General features: G+C 42.7%; 3 protein-coding genes across 5 annotated transcripts in view; 1 reads left to right on the plus strand and 2 right to left on the minus strand.

Moving 5' to 3' along the window:
* LOC123491394 (A-kinase anchor protein 9-like) overlaps positions 1-5,750 on the plus strand; it is a 131,624-nt gene extending 125,874 nt beyond the window's left edge. For all 3 annotated transcript variants that reach the window (XM_045221973.1, XM_045221974.1, XM_045221975.1), the window contains 9 exons: positions 231-536; positions 1,692-1,921; positions 2,064-2,169; positions 2,577-2,762; positions 3,004-3,210; positions 3,391-3,623; positions 4,068-4,162; positions 4,512-4,775; positions 4,968-5,750. In XM_045221973.1, coding sequence (XP_045077908.1) covers positions 231-536; positions 1,692-1,921; positions 2,064-2,169; positions 2,577-2,762; positions 3,004-3,210; positions 3,391-3,623; positions 4,068-4,162; positions 4,512-4,775; positions 4,968-5,011 — 1,671 coding nt within the window. In that variant the 3' untranslated portion in view covers positions 5,012-5,750. The remainder of the gene's footprint in view (positions 1-230; positions 537-1,691; positions 1,922-2,063; positions 2,170-2,576; positions 2,763-3,003; positions 3,211-3,390; positions 3,624-4,067; positions 4,163-4,511; positions 4,776-4,967) is intronic.
* Positions 5,751-5,797: 47 nt separating this feature from the next.
* LOC123491395 (lanosterol 14-alpha demethylase-like) lies at positions 5,798-11,735 on the minus strand. The gene is made up of 10 exons (XM_045221976.1): positions 11,257-11,735; positions 10,993-11,091; positions 10,617-10,793; positions 10,294-10,420; positions 9,135-9,309; positions 8,547-8,666; positions 8,192-8,387; positions 7,721-7,816; positions 7,272-7,440; positions 5,798-6,953 (listed from the first exon to the last, which is right to left on the minus strand). Exons 1-10 carry the CDS (start codon positions 11,425-11,427, stop codon positions 6,775-6,777), a joined length of 1,509 nt encoding a protein of 502 aa, XP_045077911.1. The 5' UTR covers positions 11,428-11,735; the 3' UTR covers positions 5,798-6,774.
* A 439-nt stretch (positions 11,736-12,174) lies between these two features.
* Positions 12,175-14,102, minus strand: LOC123491466 (leucine-rich repeat and death domain-containing protein 1-like). The gene is given in 7 exon segments (XM_045222254.1): positions 12,175-12,512; positions 12,679-12,799; positions 12,911-13,072; positions 13,282-13,392; positions 13,395-13,479; positions 13,623-13,741; positions 14,099-14,102. Coding segments are annotated over 7 exon segments (612 nt in total). The 3' UTR covers positions 12,175-12,502.
* Between the last annotated feature and the right edge of the window lie 1,673 nt (positions 14,103-15,775).

Consider the following 15,775-nt stretch of genomic DNA (forward strand, 5'->3'; position numbering starts at 1 on the left):
TATTATTCTACAATGAAAAAAAAGGTAAAAATAAAGAAAAACCCTTCAATGAGTAGGTGTGTCCAAACTTTTGACTGGTAGTGTATGTCATGTGATTCTGCACCCCCACTAAATTGTGACACCCTATTGGCTCATCAGGTGCAACATTACATAAGCTTTGCTATTATAGTAACTATAGTGACCTCCACTTCTGCATTCCCACTGTGACCTCCTATTTATTCCCTCTTCAGGTGGTTAGTCTGCTGGACGAGGTGGAGGCCCAGAAGCTTGCGGCTGTGCGATGGGAACAGGAGCTGACCTCGGCAGCTCAGAGGTCATGCCAGGACCAGGAGGCTCTTCGGGAGGCCAGGAGCCAGCTGGAAAGCCTAGGGGAGCAGGCGCAGGAGGCCATGGCGCAGCTGGAGAGAGAGGTGCAGCAGGGGAAGCGGCTGGAGCAAGAGAAGGAGATGCTGCAGGAGAAAGTGGTCCGGCTGGGAGAGATGAGAGAGGTGGGGGGGGTCGGGAGCAGTACGCAGCAGCAGCCTGATAACCAAAACGTGGGTCACATTTATATATCCTACATTCATACACTTTGAATGAACCAAATACAGCGCTTTTGTATCAGATAGTACAATTTAAATGTGTTTTAGAGAAAAATCCAATAGGAATATGTTGTATTGTTTTCTTAGCTATTGGTACTACAATATATTGCGTTTTTTAGGCTCTTATTGTTAGAACCTGGCTATGTATGATAAAATAATAAATAATAGATAGCCATGTTAACTCTGTTGTGCTGTGTTGCGCTGAGCAACAGGCCTGTATGATAATCCATAATAGATACGCTATATATACAAAAGTATGTGGACACCCCTTTAAATTAGTGGATTCGGCTATTTCAGCCACACCCGTTGCTGACAGGTGTATTAAATCGAGCACACACCATGCAATCCATATACAAACATTAGCAGTAGAATTACCTTACTGAAGAGCTCAGTACTTTCAACGTGGCACCGAAGTACAAACGTCTAGGAGCAACAACACGAAGTGGTAGGCCACACAAGCTCACAGGACGGGACTGCTGAGTGCTAAAGCGCGTAGCCCGTAAAAATAATCTGTCCTCGGTTGCAACTCTCACTACCGAGTTCCAAACGGCCTCTGGAAGCAACATCAGCACAATAACTGTTCGTCGGGAGCTTCATGAAATGGGCCGAGCAGCCGCACACAAGCCTAAGATCACCATGCTCAATGCCAAGCATCTGCTGGAGTGGTGTAAAGCTCACCGCCATTGGACTATGGAGCAGTGGAAACGCGTTCTCTGGAGTGATAAATCACGCTTCACCATCTGGTAGTCTGACGGATAAATCTGGGTTTGGCGGATGCAAGGAGAACGCTACCTGCCCGAATGCATAGTGCCAATTCTAAAGTTTGGTGGAGGAGCAATAATGGTCTAGGGCTGCAAAGGTGGGACCAACTCCATATTAATGCCAATGATTTTGAAATTAGACTTTCGATGAGCAGGTGTCCAAATACTTTTGGTCATGTAGTGTAATAACGTTAAGGTGGTGCTGTTTTACGCTCAGCAACAGAATTATAATGTATTATAATCCACAATTAGGGCCATTTAAGAGTCCATTGGACATAAGTTATTTAAACTCTACTGTGCTATGTGTCTTCTGAGCTGAAACTTTTCTGTACCGTGTCTGTGCCAGCAGCAGGCCGTGTGGCGAGGCAAGCCCACCGACCGGACCAGAGACTGGGTGTTCCAGCAGAAGCCTGGCGACTTGCTGACTATCGAATCTAGCACGCCCTCCCTCCTTGAGGTCACTGGGACAGTGGGCAACCTCGCCCCCCACCATAACCCCAAACACTCAGACAAGGTCTTGGGCAAACTGCAGCTCATCGCAGCCAAAATCCAAACCATGGTCAGCAAGGGCTCTGGCAGGTATGTCTCAAAACATTTGTACATGTTATATTCATGAGTTCAACATTTGATTGAAGTTAACTGTTGTAGTGAGTGGTCAATATATGTGCAGGTGTAGATTTATGCAGTCGATGTGTGGATTGATCCATGTGCGTGTGTGCAGGCTGACTACGGAGGTGGACAGTGAAGGGCTGTTGTGGCTGCAGACCAACATTGATGAGGTCATCACTATGCTGCAGCAGTCCCCAGCGCTCCCCTTGGTCCCTGAAGTAAGATGACACTTCAGACTACTTAGATTAGATTGTTGTTTATTGTCCTACAAAAATATCTTAGCACAGCTCACACATTATATACATAAACATTTACATTTACGTCATTTAGCAGACGCTCTTATCCAGAGCGACTTACAGTTAGTGAGTGCATACATTTTCATACTGGCTCCCCGTGGGAAAAGAACCCACAACCCTGGCGTTGCAAGCGCCATGCTCTACCAACTGAGCTACAGGGGACTAAACCACATAAAAAACCAACAGGAAACAAACAATGGTCTTAGTCAGACTTAAATAGTATCCCCCTGCCCCACACCTGTACATATAGGAGAAAGCTACTCTACTTGATGTATAGAGTATTTCAGTGACTACTGAGTACTGACATTTCTTCTTTGCTGTGTCTATAGAGCGCCGCCCTGCTGGCGGAAGGCCAGTCCAACTCCCTGACAGAGCGGCTGCTGAGGCAGAATGCTGAGCTCACTGGCTTCGTCAGCCGTCTGACAGTGGAGAAGAACGATCTGCGCAACCAGGCCCTCCGCCTGGAGGATGAGCTTCGACGCTACCGCCAGGCTGGTCTGGGATCAGGGGACAGCGTGAGTTACAATACTAGATCTAATGCTATTCAGGGCTAGTGACAGGTCTGGGATCAGTACAGTACTAGTCTAATACTATACAGGGCCAGTGGCAGGTCAGGAATCTAGAGATGGGACAGAGAGTACAATACTGGATTGCAGAGGCACCTAGAAATGGCAGAGAAGTAAGTGTGTGTGGAGACATTGCTTTAATTTGCACCACCCTAACACGACCCCTCTCTACCTCTATCCCTCCCTCCAGTCCAGCAGGAGAGGCGGTGTGGACAAGCAGCAGGAGGCGGCCAGCCTTCTGTTCTCGTCGGAGCGCGAGTCCTGGACCAGGGAGAGGAGCCGGCTGGAGAAGGGCCTGCGTCTAGCCCAGGCCGAGGTGACCCGACTCAGGGGAGAGATCCGGACAGAGTCCCTCAGAGACATGACCGGACCGGACACAGACAACGCCACACTGAAGGTGAGCTCAAAGCTGCCCTGCATCTCTCCATGACACTCACCTCTTTCAAATCTACCACTTTTCCACTCATTGTCAGAGTTGAATAGCAAATATATTGTTGCACATCTATAAAACCCACTTAACTCTCACACTTACACTTTTTCAACACTCCTTTCTCCCTCTCCTATTCCCCTTCTCCAGAGGATGTATGGCAAGTACCTGCGCTCCGAGAGTTTCCGCAAGGCCCTCATCTACCAGAAGAAGTACCTGCTGCTGCTGCTCGGCGGCTTCCAGGAGTGCGAGGAAGCCACGCTGTCCCTCATCGCCCGCATGGGCGGCCGGCCCTCCCACTGCAGTCTGGAGTCCCTGACGCAGAGCCGCCGAGGGCTGACGCGTTTCCGCTCGGCCGTCCGCGTCTCCATCGCCCTCTCCAGGTAAACAATGGGAACTGAAGCGGTAGGATGGTGTTGCAACTGTTAGGAGGCTATAGTATAGCTGATCACTTATGATCATGCAGACAAGCTCCACAGTTTTAAAGGTTTTATTACTAGCATATCGCCCTCTCCAGGTAAACAGAGCAGCGAAGGCTGTTGTTGTTATGAGGCTATAGCTGCAAAATTATAATGCTCTGCAGTTTAAAGGCCTTTATGATGAGCTTATAGCTAAATTATACTTATGAAAGGCTTAGTTAAGCTTATTAGTTATTACTTTGAAGACAGGTGCTTGATTGTAAACGACTGTTATTATGAGTTCATACAGCATCAGACCGTGTCAGTAGTTATTTTGATACAAAACACAGATGGATAGTTCTGATAGATAGTACTGTAGGCTCATAACTCATGTACTCCAATGGTCCTCTACCCCATCTGTTCTTTCAGAATGCGTTTCCTGGTCAAGCGATGGCATAAAGCTACGGGGATGAGCTCCATAACATCTAGCAATGTGAATAGAAACGGTCTGGGACAGTCAACAGGTATGGAAATCACATTCCCTCACACTATCCCCAACACAAGGAAAATGAACTGGGAAAATCCCATGGAATGAATTAACTGGTTATCGAGTTAAATGGTAAAGAACCAAGGTAGGCTAACCTAGGCTTACACACTTGTAATCAATTAAGTGCTGATTGGTCAGGTGGTCCACAATGCGAGCTAACCTAAATAAATAACCTGAATATTCTAAAGTGCCAGGTTCAATAAAAAAACAGAAAATTAATAATTACCTTTTTATTGGTTTTCAAAGTTATCCGGCTGACTCATTGATCCGGTTTTGTGAGAGAAAACCCCCACAGAGGACTGACAACTGTTTCTCTTCCTCTTCAGGTAATGAGGTGAGGACAGACTCACCCTACCTGCATCCTGGGAGTGTGGAGGTGTACGGGGAGAGGAGAGCGGCCAGCAGGGGGCGCACTGGACAAGACTCCCCCAGGTCCGCCCTCTCCTCTGCACAACACAGGTTCCACATGGCTGGGGACCCTGGCACTCTGACCTGCTCCCACCTCCAAAACTACGACCCTGACCGAGCGCTCACCGACTACATCTCCAGACTGGAGGCCCTGCAGAGGAGACTAGGGAGTGTGCAATCAGGTAACACACACACACACACTTCCAACCATACATATACTACCTCACACGATCTAGAGTTAAATAATGTAATGCCATAAGCAGAAATTGCCCTCTCATTCAATCACTCAACAAAATATGTGCAGATGATGCTTGCAATGTTCTTGTCAAGAGTTAAGTCTTGGGATCTAAACAACTTCATTTTGCCCTTCCTAGGTTCTTCTTCATATGCTCAATTGCACTTTGGAATAAGAAGGTAAAAGTCTACAATTTACATTGGAACTGGCTTGAAGAAACTGTTGCCTTTTCTTGTGCTGAGCTTTGGTATTTTGTATCATTCTGCTGTGTACAGTATATATATTACGTGGGGACCAAAAACAATTTTTGTGTGTAGACATCTTTTAATCGGGCTTTTTGTCACCAGCACTTGAAACAGCTTCTATGTTTGTAAACTTTGGTCTGCCTCTTTGTTGTGGATTAACACAATCACGTGAAATGTATATTTGTGGAATGCTAATTTAAACGAAAAACCTTGATTCATTTAATTTATACTGTGTATGTTACTTTGTGTGGGTGGAAAAATACGTAGAGCAGGCTTCTCCGGAAAACCCCAGTCCTAGAGAAGTACTAGGTGGGTGTGCAGGTCTTTGCTCTGGCCCAGCACTAACACACCTGATTTAAATTAACCGTGGTTTCTTAAACGGTAGACCATGATTGGTTGATGATTGGAAATTGTTGTTAGTGCCGGGCTGGAACAAAAGCCTGCACACCCAGTAGCTCTCCAGAACGGGAATTGGGAGAACTCTGACATGGAGAATGTTTGACTTTACTGTTGAGGAGGCTGCTACAGGATCTATATACACTACACTGTGTTTTATAGAATGGTTTCTTGGACAGACTACAATTTGTAGAATACATATTTTTGTAAAGGTAGGAGCTTCTGACTATTCTGGGTATTTTGTCCAACATTTAAATAAAGATGCATTTTAACACTTGAAATATGTGGTCGCACCATTTTTTGAATTCAGCTTCACTGACACATACAATTAGATTTTACAGGTACACATTTAATTAGTTCTGTTGTAAAACAAAAAAGCTAAAATGTGAATCTGGTATGGGGGAAATGCACAGTCAATGCAATTATGGTGTAAAGACAAATTGGACATGAGATTTCGCCTCCTGGAATTCACATGGCATCATCTTAGATATGATTTGTATATAAAAGGGGCCAATGTTCACAAAATTAGGCTTCAAACAGTAAAATTAATCGAAACAAAATGGGGTAATCATTTTCCATCATCATGGCACTACATGGGTTAAACTACACCCTGACCTTCCAACGTTCCCACTCAATACACTAAGTCATGTTTATTAGAGCACACAACAGAAAATGTGTCTCTTGTTGAGCAAGTGCAGGTTGTCCCTCCCTGTTTCAAGTCCGTTTTCTTTGTCTGACCCAGCCCAGGTCCTCTATCTTTGTACAATTATGAATGGACAGTACATACAAAGTCAGTGCTCGTCAGTTTGATCACTGATCTCTATGAAGCAATGGATAAGGATCAGTGGTTTTAATATTTCTGTGTAGGCTTACATCAGTGGTGGCTGGTGTCCCGTTAAATCAGAGGACGGGCTCATAGTAATGGCAGGAACTGAACAAGTGGAATGGTCTCACATCAAACAAGTGGTTTCCATGTGTTTGACTCTATTCCATTCTACTCCATTCCAGCCATTACTATGAGCCGTCCTCCCCTCACCAGCCTCCTGTGGCTTACAATACATTCTAGCAACTCAAAAACACCGCAAACATAAGGTGGGGGCAACACAAAGTAAAGTGAATTTGATTTTCAGACAGAACTCTGTGCATTCATTTGAACAGTTCCTAAATTCAAGTACAGGAATGATCTCTAAATCAAACAGTTAAAGGTAAGGTTGTTTGTTGTGGCAAATCTGAAATGGCTACCTATTTTCTTGAAATTGAAATGTGTAACCTCTTTTCTCTGCTGTGTTTTGCGCTCAGTGTCTCTTAGTGTTGCCTCCTCTTGTATCTGATGATGGGGTTGTGTGGGGTGTGGATCATGGTTGTGTAGTTGATTGTGGGGAAGTAACCATCGACCAGGTCGAACTCGTAAAGGCGCAGCATGGTCGACCAGATGGTCTTGATCTGAACGTAGGCAAAGTTCTCCCCGATGCAGCGGTGACGGCCTAGAGGACAGTGAACATCAGTGGGGTTTTTTTTTGTCATGGTAATGAGGGTAAAATCAGATGAAACTTTGTGGCATGAGACAGCTTGGTATGGTAGTAATGGGAGTAAAGTTCATATGTTGAGCAAGAGCCCCACCTACTGACAAAATACAGCTTTTTTGTCTACTTATTTACGAATGAAAATGCATACTGTATGACAGATGTTTCCCCTACCATTGTGTATATTCTTTGACACTTCTGTTTTCTCTTAAAGACTGCAGATCACCTTACTTATAACATGCTGTTAATAGGGATGAAAAAACTACAAAATATTCTTACCGGCTCCAAAGGGCACATAGGCAAATTTCTCCCCTGCGGCAGGGTTGTCGTTAAGGTAGCGGTCAGGCCTAAACTCCATCCTCTCTGTCCAGGTGTCCTGCAGACGGTGGTTGACTGTCGGGGACACACACACCTGGTGGCCGGCTGGGATGGTGTAGCCTGCTACAGTCTGGGGGTGGATTGAAGCAAAGGGTCAGGGTTGGTCAATGGTCTCTCACCTATTGTACACAAATGCATTTAGCTGGGTTGGGGCTCCATTCCATTTCAATGTAAATAAATAAATGTATTTGGACAAATTACATTATTCCCATTTCTCGCCGTCAAATTCAGTGTGCAAAAAGTTTTCAATTTACTGATATTCTAATGGATTTGTAAAATCTCTATGACGGTAGTAGGAATAACTTAATGGACATTGGTAACTGCACAACAAATAATGATATTGATCTTACCTGAGGAGAGCGTGCCATTCTCATCATGGTCATGATGGGTGGACGGAGTCGAAGGGTCTCTTTCAAACAGCGGTCCAACAAAGACAGGTCCTTCAGCTGAGGAGTGAACAAGACCAGGTAAGTAAAGACCATGTCAAATATTGAAATGATCAAAACTGTCCAAATGAATAGCTGAACTTATGGTTTAGCAGTCTAGAAAGAAGGTTTCTAACTGAAGTTGCTTACATACAATATCCAAATTACCCCGTTTAATTGGAATATGGTCAAAAATAAACGGATCTAAATAAGTTTCAACAAAATAATTCATAAAAATGTATGTACCTATATGTAATATAATTGATTATGTGAATATAGTCTTAACACATTTGTAAGCCAGTATAAAAACATAATTCATATTTTCAACAACAAAGCCGTAGTGTAGTCTATGGCCATTTTTGTGCAGTTGGCAATATGCCAGTTATGGATTCTGACCTGGTCAAAGTTGAGTGGGGGCAGGTCTTCTCCACATGTAGTTTTCTGTTCAGCATAGCAGCGGTCCTGTAGGGCCTTATCTTTGCCCAGGAAGAAGCCCAACCAGGAACTAGTGGTGGAGGATGTGTGCTGTCCGGCCAGGAGTAGACCAATCAGCATGCCCGCTATCTCATCATCATTCAGGGGCTGCCCATCCCTTAAAAAGGGCAGAAATAGTTAGGACTGAATCAGTCAAATGGTACAACAGTTGTAGAACACCTTTGAACCAAATGCCCATTCACTTCAGTTCTGTTGGGAGGCATAGATACTTGTACCACATGTAGTAATACTGGCATCTGTTCCACTTATGTCTTACTTGTAGGTGGCATCTATAAGGGTCTGCAGCATGTCGTCCACTTTCTCTCCAGAGCTTCTGCGTTTCTGGGTGACCTTGTAGAAGATGTTCTTGATCTCCCTGTGTGCTCTGTCCCTTCGTCTGTACAAAAATGACAAAACCTGTGTTTTTTCTTGCCCTATAGAAATAAGATATTCTCATATTGCTATTACAGAATTAATACAGTAAGAATAATTAATAATAAATAATAATATGCCATTTAGCAGACGCTTTTATGCAAAGCAACTTACAGTCATGCGTGCATACATTTTTGTGTATGGGTGGTCCCGGGGATCGAACCCACTACCCTGGCGTTACAAGCGCCATGCTCTACCAGCTGAGCTACAGAGGACCACCCATACACAAAAAGTCCAACTCAGTCTATCAATCAAAACCCTAACCTGAGGTTAGAACCGTGAATGAAGTTTCATGAATCATCATTTCCAGCAACCGTTCTGGTAACTCAGTCTAGCTTGGTCTTTCACACAAAAAAACCTAACCTGAAGGTGGAACAGTTTGAATTGACCCTTGGTTGAGGACAGGACAGTATGAATGAAGTCTTTCTCTTACCTGAAACTGGGCAGGGGCAGCCAGCCGGGCAGCAGCCAGGCAGCGTGGCTGAAGCCCCCGTCCAGGTCTGCGTAGAGCTGGGCCACCTTCTCATCCAACATGCTGCGGATCTCCTTCCCATGCAGACAGGCACTGGCTGTCAGGATGATCAGCTCCGACAGGGCCTCAAACAGGTCTGAGAGAGGGAGGAGTGGAAGAGATGGGGCGTTAGGAAGGAGTGAAAGAGAGAGATGGAAATAGTGAATGAAAGAGTGAGGGAGAACAGAGGTCAGAATTGCTGACTGGATAACTTTATGACTGCGCTATGGCTCAAATGTTATGGCGTGTAACAAAATATATGACGTGTTCGTAAACAGCGATGCCTTCCAAACAGATTCTATCAAGAGTGTGAAGCAAAAGGCTGCAGTCATTAGCAACCCGTTAAGCATCTGTGCATGTGCATGGGAGATCACTGCTCTCTTGAGCAACATAATAGCTACAGTACATGACAACAAATATTGACTAGATTAGCCTCTTGCTTCTTACTCTCTTTGTTTGTGTCAGGAGTCGCTCTGTTAAACACTACTTTTGGTAATGTCATATCGCTACCCTACCTTTTACAGAAAAAAAAGTAACTATCTTAAAATGGATGGCAAGGTTCAAACTGTATTACAGTCGTTACAACACATTGATTATGTGTGTATAGTTTAGGTATTACTGCACTGTTGGAGCTAGAAACACAAGCTTTCACTGCACTTGCGATAACATCTGCAAATCTGTGTACGCGACCAATAAACTTTTATTTGATTTTGTTATCATGAGGTATTACTAGAGAACGTGTTGATGGGAAATTATGCTGAATGGCTCATTTTCTGAAAAGTTGACACTGTGCTGACACCTAAAGTCCACTGTACTTCACCAAAGTCCCTACCCCCTGAGCTCTTCTTATAGGTCTGAAAGGATTGGCTAAGTAACGTTATACTGTATTAATAATTCAACTTTGCCCTCAAATAGGCCAAGTGGGAAATGTATCATTCTGCTTTTGGCTTTTCAATCCTTTTAGGTCTACATGAAGTAGCTACCGTAGGGGCTAGGGGTCGATTTGGAACTGGGCATTTGGATTACTTTCCACATGGAATACTGTAAAAACTCAGAACGGTTGTAATGGCTGTCATCTTACTTTCTTCCCCACTGTCTCCCCATCGTGAAAAGTACTCCTTAGTTTCCTCCTCGATGATTTCAACGTGCTGTTTGAAATGGGCGATGTTCAGTCCTGTCTTAAACATCTTCTTCTGTTCCAGGAAGATCTAAAAAAGAAAACGAGCGGCATAATTACACTTAATTAGCTTAATCAATACTTAGTTTATGATAGGTTTATGAGATGAAACATAAGACCAACACACTTCTGGCAACACTTCTTTATGTGTGGTAACATTCTCTCTACATTCTCTCTACATTTGTGAGTGTGAATGGGAGTATCTGAGTAAGTATTTATTCGCTTACATGGTTAGGTACATCGTAGGCAACCCCTTTGCCAAAAACTGGCGTGGTCAATCGAGAATAGACATCCTCTGCATTGAGCTCTTCGTTCTTGCTGTTGAACATCAGTGTGGCTGCCTCACTACCCAGGAGGTAGGTAAAGGTTTTGCCCACCATGGTAAAGCTGACAACAGGCCCATACTGTGAATAGAAAGAAAATTAACCTACTATAAAGGGCACTTTCACATGGCACTATACACCAGTAAGGTAGAGCTACAAAAGCTGTATATGAAATAAATTATTGCAAAGTGAATGCAATTTATTAGTGCACAATTTGTAAACAAAAATAGGTAGCACTAAAATATATGAAGTATACTTTACAGCAGTACTGTATTCTTACCTTTTCATATGCATTCTCCAGAAATTCAATGGGACTTTTCCCAAATGCTATGGCATGACCCAGAAATGGAATGCTAGAAGGTATGTATGGTGGGTATTTCTGAGAAAATAAAAACATTAATTTAGTTACAAGAATAAAATACACAAGTCAATTGATTTTGCACAGGCTATGAATGCGCCATGATACTGTAAAATTCACTGTAGCAGCCCTAATAATAATGTAATATATAATGTAACTCAACTGATGTATTCTTCATGTACATACCTTGTCAGTGTCTGAAGAAGATTGTGACTGTTTGAGCACCAGTTTAGAAATATATCCCAAAGTTAGGGTGATCACAAACACTGCAAGGACCACTGATGTCAAGTTGTCCCTCATTTTCCCGACTGTATTTTCTAGTAACATACTACTAACTTGATATAAATGCATAGCCATTGTTACGTCTTCTGTTGTTTCTTTCAAATTGTTGTAAGATATTGTAGGCTACTGCGTCAGACTCCTTGCATTTGCAACAAATACGTTATCCGGTTGTGATGTCGCTTCTACATAATCTAATTCGGTTTTCCTGAAGGCTCGAGGCTATTTGTATTAGCGGAAAATAGTGTTCCCCAGTGCTCAGTAAAATCCCTCTTTATTCCAATGGCATAGTTTCTTCCCTTGTCATTATAGCGCTAAATTATAAGAAGTGACAGATTGTATTGTTTCCCCCGCATCTCTACCTGTCCATGTTAAGTTAGTCCTGCCCCCGCCTGACAAATTAACGCATTTCATTGGCTATTCGCTGTGTGTCCATCAAATAACTCCACGCTCCGCGGCTGCCTTCCTGTACTCTGGTTGGCTATCACTACCTGGACTGATGTCTGGCTATATGATGTCACTGTCCGAGTTAAGCAAAATGCCTCAATAGGAGAATCACATTGGTTGAACTACATACAGCGTACAATCCGTATAGATGTAGCTACTGTAGTCCGTAAAGGGTGTGTCAACAGTTGACTAATCATGAAACTTTACATTTAATACAAAAGGGGAAAATGGCTATCTAAATTGTTATATTAGTGAACGTTACAAAGGAATATGCCTAGATGTAGGCTATGTTTGTGTAGTTTACACTGGTATGATTTTTAATCCAGTTATAGGCTATAATTGATTTCCTAATTCATCAATAACCACTCTCACACAATGTTGATGCATATCCAATTGCATTTATTCTCATGGTCAAACAATAATCAATACTTTGGTATGGACTTCACTTTGGTATGGAAAACAAATTACTCCTCTCACAACTTCACAATGTCATGAACTATGCCTCTATTCATATGCCACATTTGACATAGTGTATTCAAAGTCTTATGGCTTTGGCATATATCTTGATGGCCTGAACCTGAGAGGAGAGTGTGTATAGGCCTGCCAAGACCAGAGTCCTCACAAGTTGGTCAGCTATGATAGATGCCTCCTGGTCACTATGGAATAGGTCTCTCCACAGAGTAAGGGCCTGCATGTTTTTTTCCTTCTAGGATGCCCTACACACACAAAGTAATCAAATTGAGTGTCAAATCAAATTGAGTGATTCCAATTCCTATCAATTCCTCGATTGTAATTGGACACTGAAATGAAATTGAGGAACACATTATCTATCACTGAAATTCTATGCCAAATGAGAGGTTTATTGGATGATTCAATTCATACCGTTTATTCTCTTTGGTCTCAAACTCCTCAGTGGGTATCTTAAGTTTCTCACAGAAGTGATCAAAATCATCGCCCTGCAAGTTATTGGCCAGAAACCGGAAAGCCTTTTGTAAGATGTGCTCTATAACAAAATAACAAAGTTGCAACATTACCTCACTTGCCAAGCATACTGTACACAACAATACCATTTGAATATGAAATGTATTGTGGAATGCTTGTGTATTATCCCCACTGTTCCAGGTGACTTCAGAGCTGAGGTACTGTCCAATGGGGAATATTTGGTGTCCGTCATAGATCTGCTTAGGAGGTCTGGCGAGAGGATTCCCCTCCAGCTCCACCTGCCTCAGAGACTGGAGCTGGCCCAGATCAGGAGGTAAAGACTGGAGAAGGTTCCCTACAGGAAGTAGCATTGTGGAGTTGTTTTCAAATCAGTGAGGAGACATGCATGAATAATAATAACAGGTCCTTAGAATGTACACTAAATAGGATACTAAATTACTATAATAACTTTTTTGATAGTTCACATATTCTCTCAAATATAGTATTGCTGGCTACATAGAACATGCTCTGATGGTTTCTAACTACACTATGCATGATGCCTACCTTTCAACTCAAGATGCTGTAAGCTTTGCAGGGATGTTATAGATTTGGGGAGGTAGGAAATTGAGTTGTTATTGGCTAACAGCTTAGTAAGGTCCTCCAGCTCCCCGATGCTCTAGGAATCTGCTGCACTACATTGTCTGAGAAGTCCAGTTCCCTCAAATGTCTTAGTTTCGACAAGGTCTTTGGCAGTGTAGTTAGCTGACAAGAAGACACACAGATGATGAGAAACTTTTGAGGAAAATCTTAGCTCTGATATCTGTCCAAAATGTTACTGAATTGTATTTTAGCTCTAGTGGTTGGTGCAAAAAAAGTTATCTTAATTTATGCTCACTATAGCTTACCTTGATGCCTCTCCTGTGGCAGATTTTCAACTTTTCAAGTGATCTCAGATCACATACTTTCACAGGAAATAGGAAGAACTGATTATTGGAAAGGTTGAGGTCTTTCAGTTCTCTGAGTCCTCATATTTCTGATGGAACTCGTCCTATCTGATTATCAGACAGGTCAAGCACTTGTACTGCCCTAACATGGCGCAACTCAAGGGGGAACTCAGTAAGCCTATTCCCCTGAAGTAGAAGCACTTGTACTCTTTTCAAGCCAGAAATTCCTTCTGGAATGGTCTGAATTGAATTGTAGCTCAGATCCAAATGGATTAGCCTATGAAGTTGGTAGAGATGCTTGGGGAATTCGCCAGTGAATCGGTTTTCGCTGAGATTCAGGTGCTGCAAGGTGTGGATTTCACCAATGTTGGGGGGTAACTTTGATAAAATGTTTTTACTGATGTCAAGCTGACATAGAGAAAGTCCAGAGCACAGACCCATTGGGAAGTTGCGGAGGTAGTTAAAACTGAGATCCACTGAGGTCAACAGTGAGCAATTTCTTATGTTGAGGGGGAAATTAACCAAATAATTCCTTGAGCATTGCAGAACTGATAGATTTTTTAGAGAGCAGATTCCTCGTGGCAGTGTTTCTAGCTGATTTTTATTCACCAGTAACTCTCTGAGATGTTCCAAAGCCCCAATGCTCCTGGGAAGTTTTGTTAGTAGGTTTCCAGTGATGCAGAGATGCAGCAGTTTTGAGCATGAACTTATTTTCTCTGGAAGTGTCTTTATCTTGTTGTGACTAAGCTGCAAGACTCTGAGCACCTTCAATTTCTCCACATCATCAGGAATCGATGTTAGCTGGTTTCTACACAGATTCAGTTCCTCTATGTTAGTCAAGCAGAAAAGCTCTGAAGGCAGAGCTGTCAGGTTGTTGGAATTCAGAGACAGAACTTTGAGTCTTTTCAGCTGGGATATAAACATGGGTAAACTCATTATCTTGTTCCCTGAAAGATTGAGCTCAAATAGTTTAGGGAGTTGGCATATAACCTGTGGAAGGTATGTCAGCTTGTTTTTCTCCAAATTTAAAACACTGATATTCTTCAAGCATCCAAAAGACTCTGGTAGAGAGGTAAGTCGGTTGCCATTTAGATTGAGAATTTCCAAGGTGGCAAGATCTCCGAAAGCAGATGGCAGGTGTTCGAGTTTGTTGTTGCTTGAATTGAGATGTGTGATATTTTCCAACAGACAGATTTCATCCGGAAGCCTTACAATTGTATTATTACTGATGTCAAGGGCTTTGAGGATGTGCAGGGAGTGGACAGTTGAAGGTATTGAAGTTAATTTGTTTCCTTGAAGAGATAAGAATTCCACATTGTGCAAGTCTCCTATTTCTTCAGGAAGTGTTTTTAGCTCATTGTTTGATAAAGTGAGGCATTTCACAGGTTTTTCCTGAATTAATTCCAAAGGAAAGTTTTTCAGTCCTTTGCTGTTCAAAGATAGTGCAGAGTTTTGGTCTATCATGTCTTCCAACATTATCTCTGACTTTTATTAACCCTGCGAAACGAGATTGCGGTTAGATTTAAGGGCTGTGTTTCGTGTAGACGTACCCTGGCGTGACATTTTGATAACAGTGTAAATCTCTCTAGGACAAGGTGACGTTTATCAATATTTTCGCCTGTATTTACCCCCCCAAAATGAAATGTTATTTAGCTGCTAATGTGGCTATCATAAAGAACTACAAATGCCATGATGATCTGGACGAGACAGCCGAATCGAGGCAAAGGTAAGAATCTCTGGATTAACTATCTAATATTAGCTTAATGTATAAATTGGCAACACTTATTTAAATTGACAATTCTGTGAACTGTCTTGTGCAAGTTTTAATTTGACACAATACTTGTTAGCAAAGGTGTCAGTTAGAGACAACATGCAGAAGCTTGCAGGGATTTGTAGTCTTGCATGTCTGTGACGCTAATTAGCTTTTTCGAATCTGAGAGTAAATAGAGCCGAATATATTGATAAAAGCCACCTTGTCCGAGAGAGATATACATGGTTATAAAAACGTCACTCCAGTGTAAGCCTACACGAAACACAGCCCTTATTTTATGTGTTTCTAAAATTCCCTATGGGAAAAATTAATGGTGAAAAAACGATTGGAACCATTTCCCTGT

Source organism: Coregonus clupeaformis, chromosome 8, assembly GCF_020615455.1.
Source record: "Coregonus clupeaformis isolate EN_2021a chromosome 8, ASM2061545v1, whole genome shotgun sequence".
Classification (NCBI taxonomy): Eukaryota; Metazoa; Chordata; class Actinopteri; order Salmoniformes; family Salmonidae; genus Coregonus; species Coregonus clupeaformis.

Bases quoted from the DNA above. Each gene is read 5' to 3' on its own strand.
- LOC123491395 (XM_045221976.1), bottom strand. From the start codon at position 11,427: ATGGCTATGCATTTATATCAAGTTAGTAGTATGTTACTAGAAAATACA. The intron at 10,421-10,616 runs GTAAGCGAATAA...TTTCTTTTTTAG, and splicing joins CCTACGATGTACCTAACCAT to ATCTTCCTGGAACAGAAGAA. The intron at 7,441-7,720 runs GTAAGATCAATA...ATCCACCCCCAG, and splicing joins GAATGGCACGCTCTCCTCAG to ACTGTAGCAGGCTACACCAT.